General features: G+C 39.4%; 1 protein-coding gene across 1 annotated transcript in view; it reads right to left on the bottom strand.

The window, feature by feature from the left end:
* Nucleotides 1-306: 306 nt before the first annotated feature.
* aqr (aquarius intron-binding spliceosomal factor) overlaps nucleotides 307-16,660 on the bottom strand; it is an 87,345-nt gene continuing 70,991 nt past the window's right edge. The window contains exons 31-35 of the mRNA XM_079633050.1: nucleotides 13,473-13,643; nucleotides 7,183-7,268; nucleotides 4,237-4,402; nucleotides 3,004-3,117; nucleotides 307-706 (exon numbers count right to left, since the gene is read on the bottom strand). Of these exons, the coding sequence (XP_079489176.1) occupies nucleotides 509-706; nucleotides 3,004-3,117; nucleotides 4,237-4,402; nucleotides 7,183-7,268; nucleotides 13,473-13,643 (735 nt within the window). The 3' untranslated portion in view covers nucleotides 307-508. The remainder of the gene's footprint in view (nucleotides 707-3,003; nucleotides 3,118-4,236; nucleotides 4,403-7,182; nucleotides 7,269-13,472; nucleotides 13,644-16,660) is intronic.

The following is a 16,660-nucleotide window of genomic DNA, read 5'->3' on the forward strand; positions in this document are numbered from 1 at the left end:
TAAATAAAAAATAAATAAGTACTTAAACTAAACAAAAAATATTATGTTTTCATTTAAAGTTAAAGTACTTAAATACCGTAACTAAAAACTAAAGATGAAAACTGACAAAACATGAAATTACTAAAAGTAAACAAAAATAAAAAATATTATGTTTTCGTTTAAAGTTAGTAATTTTGATATTTTTGTTTGAGTACTAAAATAAACGAAAAATGTAAAATTAGACAAACTAGACATTCAAAAAAAAAAAAAAATCACAAAAACTTGTAATGAAAATGAGAAATATTTTGTTTTCATTTAGTTTATTTTGAAGTACCAAAACTTAATCTACAACTAAACTTTAAATGAAAACAGCACCTGGGATAAAACAATCAGATTTATAGTAAAGGAAAAAAGATGGTGTGTAAGAAAAACGAATGAAAAGCATGAGTTTTAATTCCATTTTATTAAAAAACTCCTCTACAAAAGGTCACATTTCCACAATCACTCCTGAACCGCAGCAGAACGGCTCTCAGGCCTCCTGCTCCTCGTCACTGTCCCCGCTGTCGCTGTCTCTGCCCGGGTGCTTGGGCATCTTGGCGTGATCTTCCTCATGCGGACGCTCCTCAGGCTTCGTCTGCTCCTCTTCCTCAGGCTCAGGACGCTCTTCATCGCTCTTCACGGCCGGCTCTGGCCTCTGCACCTGACGAGGAGGATCCAGAATGTGTTGCTGCAGAAACAGAGACGGGAAGATCAATCAAACCGTATTTTAGGGGTTAAAGTTCACTGTCAGTCAACACCCTACCGGCAGCGGCGTTTAGAGGAGTGTGTAAATAAACACCGCCTACATGACAGTGGTGAAGAAAACAGCAGTTAAGAAAGCATCTGATCATAGCTATGTGGATATGTTTGCATATATTCGGCACTCCAGTCACGTCATGTCAGCTTTAAACCGGGTACAGCCAATCAGAACAGCGTGGGGGCGGAGTCTCGCGGCGAGTGCACGGCACCAGAGAGTAATCCTGACGGCACTCGCAAGAAAATGGAGAAGTAGCTACATAATCAAATCCACAAATATTACAAAATTTTAATATTATACACTTGTTTGTTCACAGTTTGAACATTCTTGTTTCCATTTGTTTCATTTAAATTTAGTTTTTGATGCTTTTACAGCTGCAAAGCTGGAGCACTAAATGATATTAAAAGTCACATGACACGCTTTTAACATTAAATAAAGCACATAAACAGTGCCTGAGATTATCACTGCCACACTTTGTGTTTGTTGTTTCCAGCGCGACGTCACAGAAAAATAGAAACCGTTTCTAAAATATAGTCGCCGTGTGTCGCCGTCGCGGCCGGTTAGGACAAAAACTCTGATTAACATGGAAAATACGCCTTTATCGAGCGACACGTGTAGTTAGGACACGGTGTTACAGTATTAAAGAGATTATTTTCACTGCATCTTAAATTTTCAAAATCTGTTTTAATTTTTAAGTGAATTATTAGTGATTGATAAAATAAACGTAATCCTAATTTTGCTTTGTTTGCGTGAGTTACTGGTTAGAGGTCAGCAGGAGCATTAGTCAAGATATCAAAACTGACACTTTTATTTATGACATGCTCTTGACCTTACGGTTCACAATACATTGGTGCATATTCGTCATGAATTGGTCATTAACATGATCATCATCATAACTGCAAACTCTGGAAAAGTCAAACAATTCTTAGAATCAGAAGTGGAAATTGTTTCGGGAAACTGTTATTAGACTAGAGCTACATGTTTATGTAAGTCAATGGTAACAAACTAAACTTTAAAATGGCTGTAAAACTATGATTCAAATAATAGAAGTTGACAAAACATAGATAGTTTTGTACCATAATAAACGATCATCTATGCATTTACTTTTTACCTTAACATTGTATCTTGGTCTGTGTAAAGTGCTTTGAGAAGTAACATTTAAAGGCGCTATATAAAATTGTTTATTATTTATTATATTATTAGTACGTTATACAATAGGTTTGAACAAAAACAACATGTAACATTGTAAAATAAAGTGTTACTAAAGACTATAGATATAGAAAGACGGTTCTCTTATTGCGCACTGCAGTTTCTCCAATTCATATGGCGGAATAAGTCCCGCCTTCCAAGTAAACGAGCCAATCACTGATTGGTAAATTCATCGCATCACTGCAGCTGCCGTTAGAAATACCGGTTCCCATAGAAACCCGAGACTCGGTTAGGATGGGCTACTAGCCCAGGGCTAGCCTGAAAAATAAGCTTGTATAGTGCTATTCAAGCATAAGACACAACATTTATGAGTCAGTTATGTCAGATTTTGTTGCTGATTTGAAATATGTTATTTAATTGTGAGTTAGATAGGACTTGGTCTTGTGTGCCTGAAACTGCTGCCCGGAGGCGCTGCAAACATGGCCGTCGAGTGAACAGACTTGTCTTGAAAGGGATTTTGTTGTTATTAATGTTGTTGGGAGGTCAAACTAATATTATATGAGCTGCTTTATTTTCTATTGCAATTTTTGCAATACAGTTACCGAACATGGTGCGATTACAGTATAAAACACTGATTTGTGTGATTTATTTTCAAATAAGCTTAATTCTCAATAACTTTGAGAACAGGATTGATCATTTGTCATCATGCACAAGTCAGAAAACAAATAGGTAACACTTTACAATAAGGTTCATTAGTTAATGTATGAACTAGTCATTGTTTGTTCATGTTAGTTCACAGTGCATTAACTAATGTTAACAAATACAACCTTTGATTTTCAAAACATTAGTAAATGTTGTAATTAATATGAACTAAGATTAATAAATGCTAAAGAAGTATTGTTCATTCTTAGTTCATGTTAACTAATGAACCTGACTGTAAAGTGTTACCAACACATATCTTACTAAAGAACAAGTCAGTTGTGTCTTTATCGCTTAAAAAAAGTCCATTAGTGCAGTAATCATGGGAACGCCAGAGCTGTTCTACACGTGAGGAATATCTCGAGTACGAGCACACTTACTTGTCTGTGCTGCTGCGTGCTCTGAATCATGTGCATGTACAAGCTGTACACCAGGTTAGCCATCTCCGGCATATCCTTGATCACCTGATCAGGCTGAGAGGAACGCTCCTCCGTCTGGATGAGGAGAGAGAGAGAGAGAGAGAGAGAGAGAGGGAGAGAGAGAGAGAGAGAGAGAGAGAGAGAGAGAGAGAGAGAGAGGGAGAGGGAGAGAGAGAGAGAGAGAGAGAGAGAGAGAGAGAGAGAGAGAGAGAGAGAGAGAGAGAGAGAGAGAGAGAGGGAGAGGGAGAGGGAGAGAGAGAGAGAGGGAGAGAGAGAGAGAGAGAGAGGAGGAGAGAGAGGAGAGAGAGAGAGAGAGAGAGAGAGAGAGAGAGAGAGTGTGAGAGAGAGAGAGACATCATTCAGCACATTTTTCCAGGAAACATTTTTTTTCTTCTCTTTTCCTCAGTCACAAGGCTGAAATTACAAACAATCCACCAATATACATGGTATATATACTGGTTGGTTCGGTTCATGGCTTACAACGCTTTAACAAAGAGGTAAAGCACTAATATATTACAACTGATATATTTTTTAAAGCATTTCTCCAGCGATCCAAGAGCCCAGCCTTAAAGGGATACTTCACTGATTAGCATTAGCTTTGTATCAGCAGAAACCCGGTAGTATTTCCGAATGACCGTGCTTCCCCCCCCTCATGTCCCCCTGAGACGAGAGATTTATGTATTGTGTGTCTGGAAAAATCCTCCGATGACGCAAAAAAATCATAATTTATCGTCATCGGAGGCTTTTTTAGCCAGAGGCTGGAGACTACAGCCAGTAGTAGGAGCGAGTCCCGCATGTTTTCAACCCGCCCATAGGGGGCGGTATCTCACTCACAGAATGTACAAATAGTATTTATCAACTAAATCGTCACGGAGACTCACGATAAAACGGCGTCTTTTCAGTTTCGAGTCGACTAGTAGCCTAGCTGTATCATTTCTTCCGCTACTGGCCTCTGTAACCGCTAGGCGTGGCCTCGTAGGGCAGCGAAGCAAGTGCATTCTGGGAGTTGTTGTCTTTCATCCACATGAGCAAAAAAAAATCTTGCTTTCGTCAGTCTAGAAGGCACCAACTTCTAAAATAATTTCACATTTCTACTGCATAGCATACATGACCCAATTTACATGCACATTCATCTTTCCAGCGGTGCAGTATCCCTTTAAGAAAAGCAGTGTGTAGAGGTGTGTGTGTGCTCACAGAGCTGTAGTACTCCCGGGGCCGGATGTGCAGCTGCAGGGGTCGAGAGGTCAGCTGGCTGAAGGCCGGCGTCAGCTCATAGCAGTTCTGGAACAGAGACACTCGAGCGAATATGTAGAGGCCGAGTCTCGCACGAGACATCGCCACGACCAGACGCCGCACGTCTCTGCAGAGAGAGAGAGAGAGACATCCGGTTACTCCTCGCCTCGGAAATATGTCCATACATGCATACACACATATACACACAGTCATTTAGCAGACGCCTTTGTCCAAAGCGACTTACAAATGAGGACTTAAGCAAGAGGTGCTCAAAATACACAGCTCAGCATTGCTCAGAGGAGCATACGCCACACAAGGGAGACTTAAAGGAAAAGGAAAGTTATTTTGTTTTTTAGGTGAAGTGCTTATGGATGAGTTTTCAGTTGTCCTTTTTAATGTTTTCAAACTGATATCCATCAGTCTTTACGGTCACTGATATACTGTTGTATATTTTATATTTATACTACAGAGCCGTTGAATGCTTGAATCTGATTGGTTGACGAACGTTCTGAGGTGTGCAATTATATTCAGGGAACCGCACGGCTAAAGTAGTTCCGGCAGGTCTTAACCGTATTACAGTTCCATATCACTTCGCGTAGTCAACTGTAATAACCGAAGATAGGATACAATTGATACAATTCATAACAAGAAAACTGCAGCCACATGCGCTCGATCTGCAATTTCCAATGTCTAACTTCACAATCAATGGAAATATGCAGTTTAATTTTAATAAATAAAGTATATATAGTCCTATATATAATCAATAGAAAATTAAAAATAATATTTCAATAAATTGATAGTCCTGCTGCAGATAATATAACAAATAAAAAATTATTGATTGGCCTATACTTGTTAAAAGGGCTTTGTGTTTCATTTATTAGGCTAGTCTGTCACTAATAGAAAAAAAAGAATGAACGAATTAATTAAAACGAATTGAATAAATAAATAAATAAATAAATAAATAATAACATTGACGCGAATGCTTCTTTCTCTCTCATAACTGCATTAATAACTGCATAAAGCCGGGGACACACTTGCTGTAAGGCCGGTCATGAATGTAAGTTGATACTTATCTGCATGCACGCGTGTTCAGCGCGTTCAGTCTGTGTTCACAGCAGTGTTTAAAATCTGCTGCATTCACAGTCAGAGAATGTGTCAGTCGTGAAGTGTGTCCAGCATTAAGTGGCCTTTAGTCTGCTATCAGCGGCTCAAACCCCCGTTACTAACTCTAAAATGACGTTTTGGAATTAGCAACGGAGCATGGGTTTAGATGCGCAAGGAATTAGTCCTACATACAAGAGCGTTTTAATGACAAAAACTTTACAAACGTCTTGAAATACATCATCTGAACAATATTTCGAGGTGTGGTAACTGTAGTATAAGTGGAATAATTGACTTCAGGCCGTTGAAGTATTAGAAAAATAATGCACACCCGAGATGTAACTCCGCTTCGCGTCGTGACCGCATTACCACCTCGGGTGTGCATTATTTTTCTAATAATTCAACGGCCTGTCGTCAATTATTCCTTACACAATATATATAGATTTTATCTTCACATTTTGTTTTTATTTTAATTGTAGTTAAAGCTATGAAGGTTTGTGTCATTTTTTTTTTACGTCAACATAATTATTTTTCATTCATTAGTTTTAGCTCACATAATACTTCAAGATAAACTAAAACATTTGATGTTGCCTTGTAAATTGTAATCACCCATTTTTAAGACATTTTAAGGCTTTAAATTTAAAGTTAAGAATTTTAGACTTTTTAAGACCCCGCGGAAACCCTGCAACACTAGCGGATCAATGATTTATTAGGCTTTAGATTATTATTTTTAAAATCAAGCTTATTCTTAATTCTTATCAAGCTTATTTTTCCAATCCAATGCTCACAATTGAAAGCTGAACTCAAGAAATCACATGGCAGGCAGACAATAATATTAAGTATTAATAAATAATGTAAATGAACGGAGCAGCAGACCAAATCTGTGGCCAGGCCGCCGGGGTTTCTGTGCACACGTCCATGCGGTTTACATTCGGCTCGGGTTTGGAAGAAATTGCGTCAGGTCGGACTTGTGTCTAATTTTATCGGGTCTGTCTCGGTAATATAGAGAATATTTATGCGCGCCGGGTACGGGTAAGAAGTGTACGGGTCGGGTTGGGTCAGGTACACATCTCTGGACTTATTTTAGGACTCATATAGAGAGCTAGAGTACACCTTACAAATAAAATCAATACAATAAAAATCAATAAAATTAAATTCCTCAAATCTAAAAGTTGCATTTAGAAATGAATAATTAATGTGTAATTACATTGTTAGTGTAGCTAATATTTTAAACATAAAAAAGTGGTTTTGAATATGTCTTGGTCTATTTAAAAAGTGATTTGTTTTGTAACATTACAACTACATTTAAAGGTCCCATATTGTCAAAACTGAGATTTCCTGGCTTTTTTCATAACAACAGACGTCTAGGGGTTATGAAACTACCATATAAGTTTAAAAACAGTCGATCCACAGACAAATGCACACGGCCTGCATAAAGTAGCTGTGCCTTTTCACGAGCCGTTGTGACTTCCGTATATCTGTGATGTCAGAACTACTCAGTCACCACCCCCACCAATGGTGGGTCACTCAGAAAACAACAGGCCAATCAGAAGAGAGGCTCATGAATATTAAGTAGACAGAACAAAATCGAGCTGTTCCTGGCAGAGCTCCTGAGAAAGGAGCTGTGAAATATATATTGAGATGTTTTTTGGTACTTATACCGCAAATATATATTCTTAAGGACATTAAAACCTAAAATAAACCTTCAGAAAGGTGTACAATATGGGACCTTTAAAAAATGAAGTCATTTTAAAGCGATTCATTGTTACTTTAAACATGCATGAAATAGTTGGAGGAAGTGCTCACCTCAAATGTCCAACGGCTTTAGTGCGGACCAGTGAGAGAATGATGTAATCGTTCTGCTGACCCTGAAACCTGTCCACCGTTGTCACCTACAACACACCACAGTTTTAAAAACAGGTAATCTCAGTCCCGTCTCATTCTCCAGTTTAATGAGGGTTTTTCTGAATTGAAGTCGATGTCCTGGTTGGCAGACCAGAACAAAACTGTCAAAACTGAAGGTTTGCACACTACTGTGAGACCAGATTCCTGAAGTCATGAACTGTCACCTCGTCCGGTTCAAGTGCAAATCAGATCGAAACTCACGCACATCTGATCCCCCTTTTCCACTAGAGCGGTTCGCGTTCTGGAGCCTGTCGCAAGCCAGCCGTGTGTTTACTTGAGGAACAAACACTGACATAACAGTGCTGTGTGTCGCTTACGTGACTATAACCAGTCTAAAGAAACCACCGGTGTTTGTGCTGGCAGTGCGGCACTGTGTTGCTGTTCAAGTCAAAGTCACCTTCATTTATACAGTACAATATCGACTGTTAGAAAGCAGCTTTACAGTGGTAATATGACATTCAAGTAACAGAGATTGTTTTGGCTTTACAGCAGCTCTAGAATAAAGTTACTGTCCAGCTAAAGTTAGTTTTTGATTGATTGATTCACTTCCTTTGCAAAGATCAGTAGTTATTAACTTAAGGCTGGTTCACACTGGACGATTTTAAAATTGTCGGCCGATTTTCCAAACCTGAGAGACCCCACACACGGCGATAAAAAAAATCACGGGTCTAACAGTTTTGGTCGTACAATGTGTGGTGTGCAGCCACACGGCAAAATCAACACATCACACACGAACCGATTTGACTCCCGAGCATTCCCAGGTCAGACGGGAAATCTCGCAAAATCCCTCGAGATCAAACGTGACTTCAGAGTAAACAATCATGGCGGACGAAGAGGATGCAGTGGCCATAGTTTGTGCTTTGTTTTTAAGCGAAAAAAAACATAAGAAAAACAAGAAAAGGCGATGGTCAAAGAAGTGGAGACAACGCGAGCATGGACTATACTTGTACAAACATTCGCGGTGTTGCCACAGGTCGACGAGTTGGTCCTCCATCTCCGACGTCCACTGGACTTTCTGGTGCGCCATCATGCCGCCGGCTGTTTTGATTTTTGTTTCCCGGTACTTCCCCGCCGCCTCGTACCTCGCTTTCTGATTGGCTACACGCCACAGTCCACAGGCTGCGTGCTCGTTTGTCCTCGGGGGACACCACACACGAGAAGAAATCGGGCCAAATGAATCCAACATGTTGGATATCCCCGATATGAGATCGGAGCGGTCCCGATGACCTTCCGAGCAGACGAGAGCAGTCTTAACACACCACACACGGCAGGAATATCTGATCAGATTATTTTACGATAATCGGAGCATCCTTAAGATTGTCGGAAGGGGTGAATCGGGACTAAAATCGGCCTAATTATCCTGCCGTGTGAACCAGGCTTTAGGGGCCGCTAACACGACACCGTTTTCAACTAAAAAAAACAGAAAAAACTTTTAATGTGTTCTGGCCGTTCATTTGCACGACAACAGTGTTTGGGGCTCGAGAACGCAAACTTTGAAACCGGTTCCAAGGTGCAAGTTCTGAAAAACATTATCATCTTTTTTAAACTTAAAAAATTTTGTGTTTAGTCTATAGGTATGCTCGTGTGAATACATCTTTCTTCACAAAGTGACATCGCCAAATTACTTGTCCGGCCCGCATAATACAGAATTTTTTGTCGTTTCCGTATATCGATGTGAACTGGAATTATTTTGACAGCGTTGCATCTGTACAGAGAGTGTGAGTGTGTGTGTGTGTGTGTGTGTTAACAGAGAGATAAACAGAGAGACTAACCGGGAGTGATTCTAGCGAACTAAACTGACGGTCCTATTATCGGGGTTTTTTTTCTGAGATAAATGAAAACTGTAACTGTGCGTTCACACCGCCGCCGGCGAGAGCATCAAAGTGGCCGGATGTCATTCATTTTCAATGAGAGCCGGTGTCGAGCTCAGGCGAGGGTTCGAACTTTGGTTCCAACCACATTAGTTCCCAAGCAAAATAGAGGAGAGGTTGATCATTTGCATTTGATAAGAAGGTGCGCTACACTATTTATAGGCTAGATTTTCACGCTAGAACGCTTGTTTTTCAGCAGAAATGCAAATTAGAATAGCACTTAACCATGATCCCAAAATCCACACCACACAAGGTGGCAGGGCAGGGCGTGAACGCACGGTAAGCGTTGATTCACTCACTGGGTCTCTATTTTGCACGCATAGTTTTATATATTTAGATGTAAAAGAGCAATATGGTGCAATGTTATTAGATTGCTCAATGCCCCGTTCCGCTCGAGACCAGCAAGTTTTTAGGGCCGGGGTTGAACTGATCTTTTCGGCCCTGATCCAGCTCTTCTGCAGTGGGACGGCTCGAGGATGCACACAGACCGGGAACCATGTCGTGGAAAAGCGAAGGAGAGAACGTGTGTGCATCTCAAATCAGCCGGACGACGCTTCGGAGGACACAAGAGTAATTCCCATCATTCTTTACACTGCATATTTTCACTTGCATCTTAAAGTTGGAAAAATCAAGTCAAGACTATGTAGAGAAATAAGCTCAAAATCAGGCAGTTGAGATATGAACCAAGTCTGGGTCTGGTCATGACATCTGATAGCAGTGACAAGTGTTGTATTTCATTTCCTGTGGCTGAGTGTTAAATTAGGCTGGTGTCTCATTATAATTCTGCTCTCCTCGGTCTCAGTTGCTCGAGCGCTGCCTCTCAGCAGATGGTGTCCAATGTGAAATTTATCAGCGAGTCTCGGGGAGCGTGGACACGTGCTCTCTGCCCGCTCAATGCATGATGTGCATACTCAAGTGAGAGTGGCCCATTTCTGTACTGAAGAAATGTTAAATGCTAATGAGGGACTGGGCTGATCTCATCCAGTTAACCCCTGCGTGAGAATCGCCCTTTACACACGGATTCTGCTGCTTTCTATAGGAGAGACAGCCACCGATGAAGAAAACATATTAAAGGGATAGACAAATAAGAAAATGCTGGCTTAATTTTCTCACTCTCATGTGTCACTACTAGTGGTCCACGAAGTATATCCATCAAGTAATGGTAATTGCGGGTACAAATAAGCTGTTGTAAGTCAGTTCAGTGTTGATTCAAACGAATGTGATAAAGATATAAAGCAGACCTACAGAAGACAATTGTCATTATCCTGCACAATTTAGTTCAAGTATTTTTCCTCATCTAATTGTGTCAAACTGATAATATGTGACCCTGGACCACAAAACCAGTCACATGGGTCAAGTTTTTGATATTGAGATGTATATACCAATGGAAAGCTTATTTATTCAGCTTTCAGATGATGTATGGTTTGTTAGGATAGGACAATATTTGGCCGATATATTTGCCACAAATATACCCGTGCGACTCGTGACCCCGGGTCACATTTTACTGTATATTAAGCGTCGACAAAACCAGTCACATGGGTCACATTTTTTACATTGAGATTTATACATCACCTGAAAGCTGAATAAATAATATTTCCATTGATGTGTGGTTTGTTATGATAGGACATTTGGTTAAGATACAACTATTGAAAATCTGGAATCTGAGGATGCAAAAAAAGATAAACATTGAGAAAATCTCCTTTAAAGCTACACTGTGGGATATTTTCCCCCATCTAGCGGTGAAATGGTATATGACTACCCAGTGAATATTAATTTCTGTTCCTTTCAATTCCGAGTGCGTTTTAACTCCTACGGTGGCCGTATTATTCCAAGATTAACATGGCTTCCAGTTCGAGTTCGTCCATGAGTGTCACTGAGTGTAAAAACGCGAAAGGCGAAGCTTGAATTTCCAGGCATGTCCTTCTTTGGCGAATGTATTTTCAAGATGGAGCGCGAAACATGGCTGGCGCCATTCGATCATCTCACCCGTATGTATTATAAATTGCAGATTCTAGCTTACGAGAATACATTATTAGTTGGTGGAAGTAATTACACATGAATGAGCACATATACTTTTGATAGAACAAAGTGTTTTTTGCTAAGAATCAACTTAAAAAGTTACACAGTGTAGCTTTAAAGTTGTGCATTTATGTTCACGATTGTGCTGCATTCACTCACAAATAGGGCGGTCACTTTTGTGAAAAAATCCTTTTCGATTTTCGAGACATAAGTGTTCATTGAATCGATTGTAAAATCGATTTTCCATGTCTAAAGACGTTTCCATTTTCAACGCCATTATAGGCCAATCCACGGACAACTAACCGGCATTAGGACGAACGTAAAGAGGGCGCTTGAGACGCACAATATTTCTGATGATTTATTGGCATGAAATTTCGTGTACAATTACAAACAGGAGTGTAACATTCTCGAAAAGCCGAGTGGACTGCCATTACATCAATGAAAAACATTACTGCAGGCTTTAGCATGGCTGTTTTCACCATTAGAAATGTCAAACAAATTTCACCTACGTAGCCTGTAGCCCGAGTCTGTAAGCTATCTGTAGCCTATGCTTGAAATTTTCTAAATACTGGCGACACCTTATGCAGAAGTAGGCTATAATTTGCTGTCATGTGTGTATCGGCCGTATATTGGCGTATCGTGACGAGCTGGATGCGCTCTGAGAGAAAGCGCCTTTCAGACAGGGCACGGCATGCGCGGCGCTATGAGACCCATTCATTTCAATGGCTTGCGAGACATTCTGTTTTGTGAAAGCAGCTCTTTTGTTTTTACCTCCAAAAGCCAAAACACACCAAAAATTGGTCAGATCTATGCCATTGGACTGTGCGGTTCAATGCCTGAGCCATTCAATAGGCTACAGATAGCGCGAGACGTTTTGTTGCTGGGTCGGCCAAGCGGTGCGCACGACGCGGTCAAAGTTCAATCGCGTTATATCTGAAGCGCAACGCTGAACCCAATTCTGCGTCCTGAAAGCCGTTAAAATCGATTCCCTATTTTCATTTTCGAAACTTGTGTTGGTTGGTCCGATCGATTGTGCAATCGATTTTCGAACAAAAAGTGACAGCCCTACTCACAAAAATGTGTTTTATATATTTACGGTAGGAAATTTACTAAATATCTTCATGGAACATGATTTTTGGCATAAAAGAAAATTGATAATTTTGACCCATACAATGTATTGTTGGCTATTGCCACAGATATACCCGTGCGACTCGAGGCTGGTTTTGTGATCCACATATTCTAATGAAATAGCCGTAAGTGGTGCTGAATTACTACTCATACAAGTCACTTTATCTGATGAATTAAAATTGTGGAGTAACGCAGCAATGTTTTACTTGGTCAAAACAATCATACAATTGTTTGTTTTTTATGTGTGTTTAAAGTTATGTCATAACATTACTCTGTGCAATCGCTCAGCGGCTCCTATGAGACACTTGTTGCACACTGCAGTAAAGCTAGATCGATATTACAATATCATATTAATAAATGCTGGATGGCTTGTGTTGCTAAATGGCATGCAGTTAATTTTAGGAAGTAAAAAGTAAAACTCAAGGGTAACGCGAATATGACGTCATTGACAGGCACAGGTTAAAATGGCTGTATTCTCTGGATTGAAACATTGTTGGAAACATTTAGGACAATGTAAGCACACACAATGCTAGTGTTTTTTATTTTTTTTGGGATATTCTCTGCCTTTAAACTTCTCCCTTCGGTTTCCACATACGAAGTGGAAGTGGACATCATACGGGTGAGTAAATTATGACTTTCCATTAAATTGAATTTTCCATGATGTCTCCCAAAGGCAATGAGATTCTTGTTTTGCGGTCTTGAAAGCTCATAAACGAGATGTCTGTGCAAACGGCATTGGTTTATTTATTTGGTTTGTGCTCACTCGTGTCTTTAATGAAACGGCTGATAGAAACCACTGCAGGATCAATTTGCACTGTTGTACAATTCTGACAGACTGTTAGCAACACTTCGGCCAAACACCAGCCAGCAGGACACGCTTTAGTGAGTCTGTCTGCCAATCTCAATGAAGAACAAGCTAAAGCAAACCTGTCCACTGCTGCAAAAGAGGGGAAATAGTGAATACAGGGCAGAAAATAAGTCATTTAGAGCACAGGACAGCGTGATACAGGACAAGCTGTTCACACACATTAATCAAATGCAGCAATTCCCACTGCAGTTCAGCCGGCCACACACGAGCTTGTACCCGTGTGATGGTCTTGAAGGTGAAATACACACTTCTGAAGGTAAAACATGGATGTCATGTCAGGAAATCCTCATATCAGTTGGTCTTACTTTATTGGGCTGTCCGAAGAAAGAGTTGTTGGCACATCTCTGGTTGATGACGTCTCGTATCAGATGCTTCTGGCCGTTGTATGTGGTCAGTATGCTGATGCGTTCAGCGGGATATCCCAGCAAACGCATGTACATGAACAGCGCCACTGAATACTCGGCCTCTGCCAGATTCTACAAACACAAACACACACACAGGTTACATTAATTCAACATCTCTCACTAGCACTACACAGTTAATAATGTCACTGCTGACCATCATAACGCCAACTGGATCATACTGGAAATGCGAATTACCAACATGATCAAAACTTTGCTGAAAACCTGTCGCACACAATCTCTAAACTCACAAAGATAGTTGAGACTCTTTTATCAAGTTGTATAATTGTACAAGCGTCCTCCATCTCGAGCTACACATGTCTTTCTGTGTCAAATCTGCTCTGGTTTATCAAGGAAATGCAGAAATAACTTTGATATTGTTTGTAATAGTTCAAGATGAACATTTACTGGATTGAAGCAACTAAGATTTACTTGATTATCCACAAATAATTATTATTTTATAGAAAAATCATGTTCAAATGTGAGTCTCAGTTTATTTGTTCATCTCTCAATCATTGCATTTTATGTTTTAAAACTGCAGAGAATTGATCATAAAACTTCATACCCGAAATTATAAGTGTCAGATATAGTGACGACTGAAATTTACATCATTTAATGCAAGTATATACTATACTGTTGTAAAGACCTTATTGATTTATTTTACAAGCATCAGAATTTCCTCTTACTTTTTGGCCATATAAATATCAGCATCTGCACCAAAGTGCATATTTTAGCTCAGTTTGGGGCTCTGAATAAAAACAGTGCCTTTTCCCCTGGAGTTTGAGCTCTATATTCTCTCTACATCAGATTACATTCACCAGCTACTTTATTAGGTACACCTGATCAAACGCACTTTAACACAAATATTAGATCAGCCAATCACATGGCAAACTGAGCCTCAGAATGAGGAAGAAAGGTGATAGAAGTGGTTGTTGGTGCCAGACAGTGTTTCTGAAACTGCTGATCTACTGTGATTTTCACACACAACCATCTCTAGGGTTTACAGAGAACGGCCCGCAACAGATCCAGAAAATATCCAGTGAACGGCAGTTCTTCTGTGGGGGAAATGTTGTGTTGATGCCAGAGGTCAGAGGAGAATTGCCAGACTGGTTAAAAAATAAATAAAAAATCTGACAATGATTTCATATGTCAGGCTTTACATGGTTAAAATTTAACATTTACAATGCGTTTCAATAAATGTTTTATTTGATTTGTCTATCGTGTTGACGTGAGGGTGAGAGTAAATGACGACAGAATAGGTTTAGAGTTGATCTGAGCATTATTTCACACACACGAAAAGAGAAGTATGGAAAGCAAGAACGTTAAAGGATTAGTTCAATTTCAAATAAAAATGTCCAGATAATATACTCTCCCCACGTCATCCAAGATGTCCATGTCTTTCTTTCTTCAGTCGAAAAGAAATGAAGGTTTTTGAGGAAAACATTGCAGGATTTTCTCCATATAATGGACTTCAGTGGCAACCGACGGTTCGAAGGTCCAAATGTGAGTTTCAGTGCAGCTTCAAAGTCTCGACACGATCCAGCCGAGGAATAAGAGTCTTATCTAGACAAACCATTGCTCATTTCCTAAAAATAAATACAAATTATTTATACAGTTTTTAAACACAAATGCCCGTCTTGTACCATCTCTGAGATGCATTACGTCATCACGTTGGAAAGGTCACGTGACATCGTTAAACATCCAGGATATGCACACGTAAGGACCATTTTAAACAATAAACTGACACAAATACATATACGTGTCATTTTATTGTCAGACATGTCAGACACATGTGTCATTCAACATACAATAACTTTGATCAGTCCTCTTACTCCAAACTTGTAAACACTGGGTCGGTTCGACTACGTCACGCGTGACCTTTCCAACGTGATGACGTAATGTGTGGCGTATCTCAGAGATGGTAAAAGACGGGCATTTGTGGTTAAAAACTATATCATTTATATAATGACGGATGGTTTCGCTAGATAAGACTCTTATTCCTCGGCTGGATCGTGTCGAGACTTTGAAGCTGCACTGAAACTCACATCTGGACCTTCAAACCGTCGGTTGCCACTGAAGTTCATTATATGGAGAAAATCCTGCAATGTTTTCCTCAAAAACCTTCATTTCTTTTCGACTGAAGAAAGAAAGACATGGACATCTTGGATGACGTGGAGGAGAGTAAATTATCTTGAAATTTTTATTTGAAAGTAAACTACTCCTTTAAACAGACAAGACTGACTGATCATGGTTAACATGATTGACTATCGGAGCGAACTGCTTCAGGAATCACATGCTCTTTTAAAGGACAGCAGGTCAATGTTGCACCATAAACCAATTAAAGAGGCCTGGAGCATGAGGAAACACCGCCTGAGCTTATTCACTGCAGCGTAAAGACACATAACAAACCATGACTGGTCTCACTGTATTCATCTATGACTTCACAATGGACAACTGGACATCCATTAGTATTTGAATTAACGCAGGAGAACGTGCATGTTCAGCATGTGCACACTAGTACATGTTCAGATACAAAGTCTGAATGTGTTTACAATCTTATATGCAATAATGTCCTTTTTTTGTTTGAAAATATTTAAATGACTACATTACATTATAAACATTACATGAAGCTCAACAGATCATGTGCAGTAAATGAGGACTCGTTTCAGCTCGTTATTTACATCCTATTCAATCTCTTATATAATTAGCTATACTTTCTGAAGTTGAAGTTTGACCGGAGTATTTTCTAGAAACACATGAAGGGCATGTGAATACTAAACACTCAAAAACCCAAACAGGAACATATGTAAACATATTTCTTTCTAGGTTAACTAATAATCTGTTGATCATTATATAATGTCAGTGTTTAACCTCATAATGTTTACATAATGTAAAATTACATAATGTAATTTTTATTATTTAAATTATCAAAAAAACATTACCACTTATGAAGTATTACCAATAACCCTAAAAATAAAGTGAAACAACATTAAATGTAACTATTCTCTTGACCTAATTTGACTATCAAAAATATTTGAACATTCAGTATGGTTCAAATTTGTCCTATTACTTTTTTTTATATATTACAATCA

The sequence above is a fragment of the Phoxinus phoxinus genome (genome assembly GCF_949152265.1).
Source record: "Phoxinus phoxinus genome assembly, chromosome: 13".
Classification (NCBI taxonomy): domain Eukaryota; kingdom Metazoa; phylum Chordata; class Actinopteri; order Cypriniformes; family Leuciscidae; genus Phoxinus; species Phoxinus phoxinus.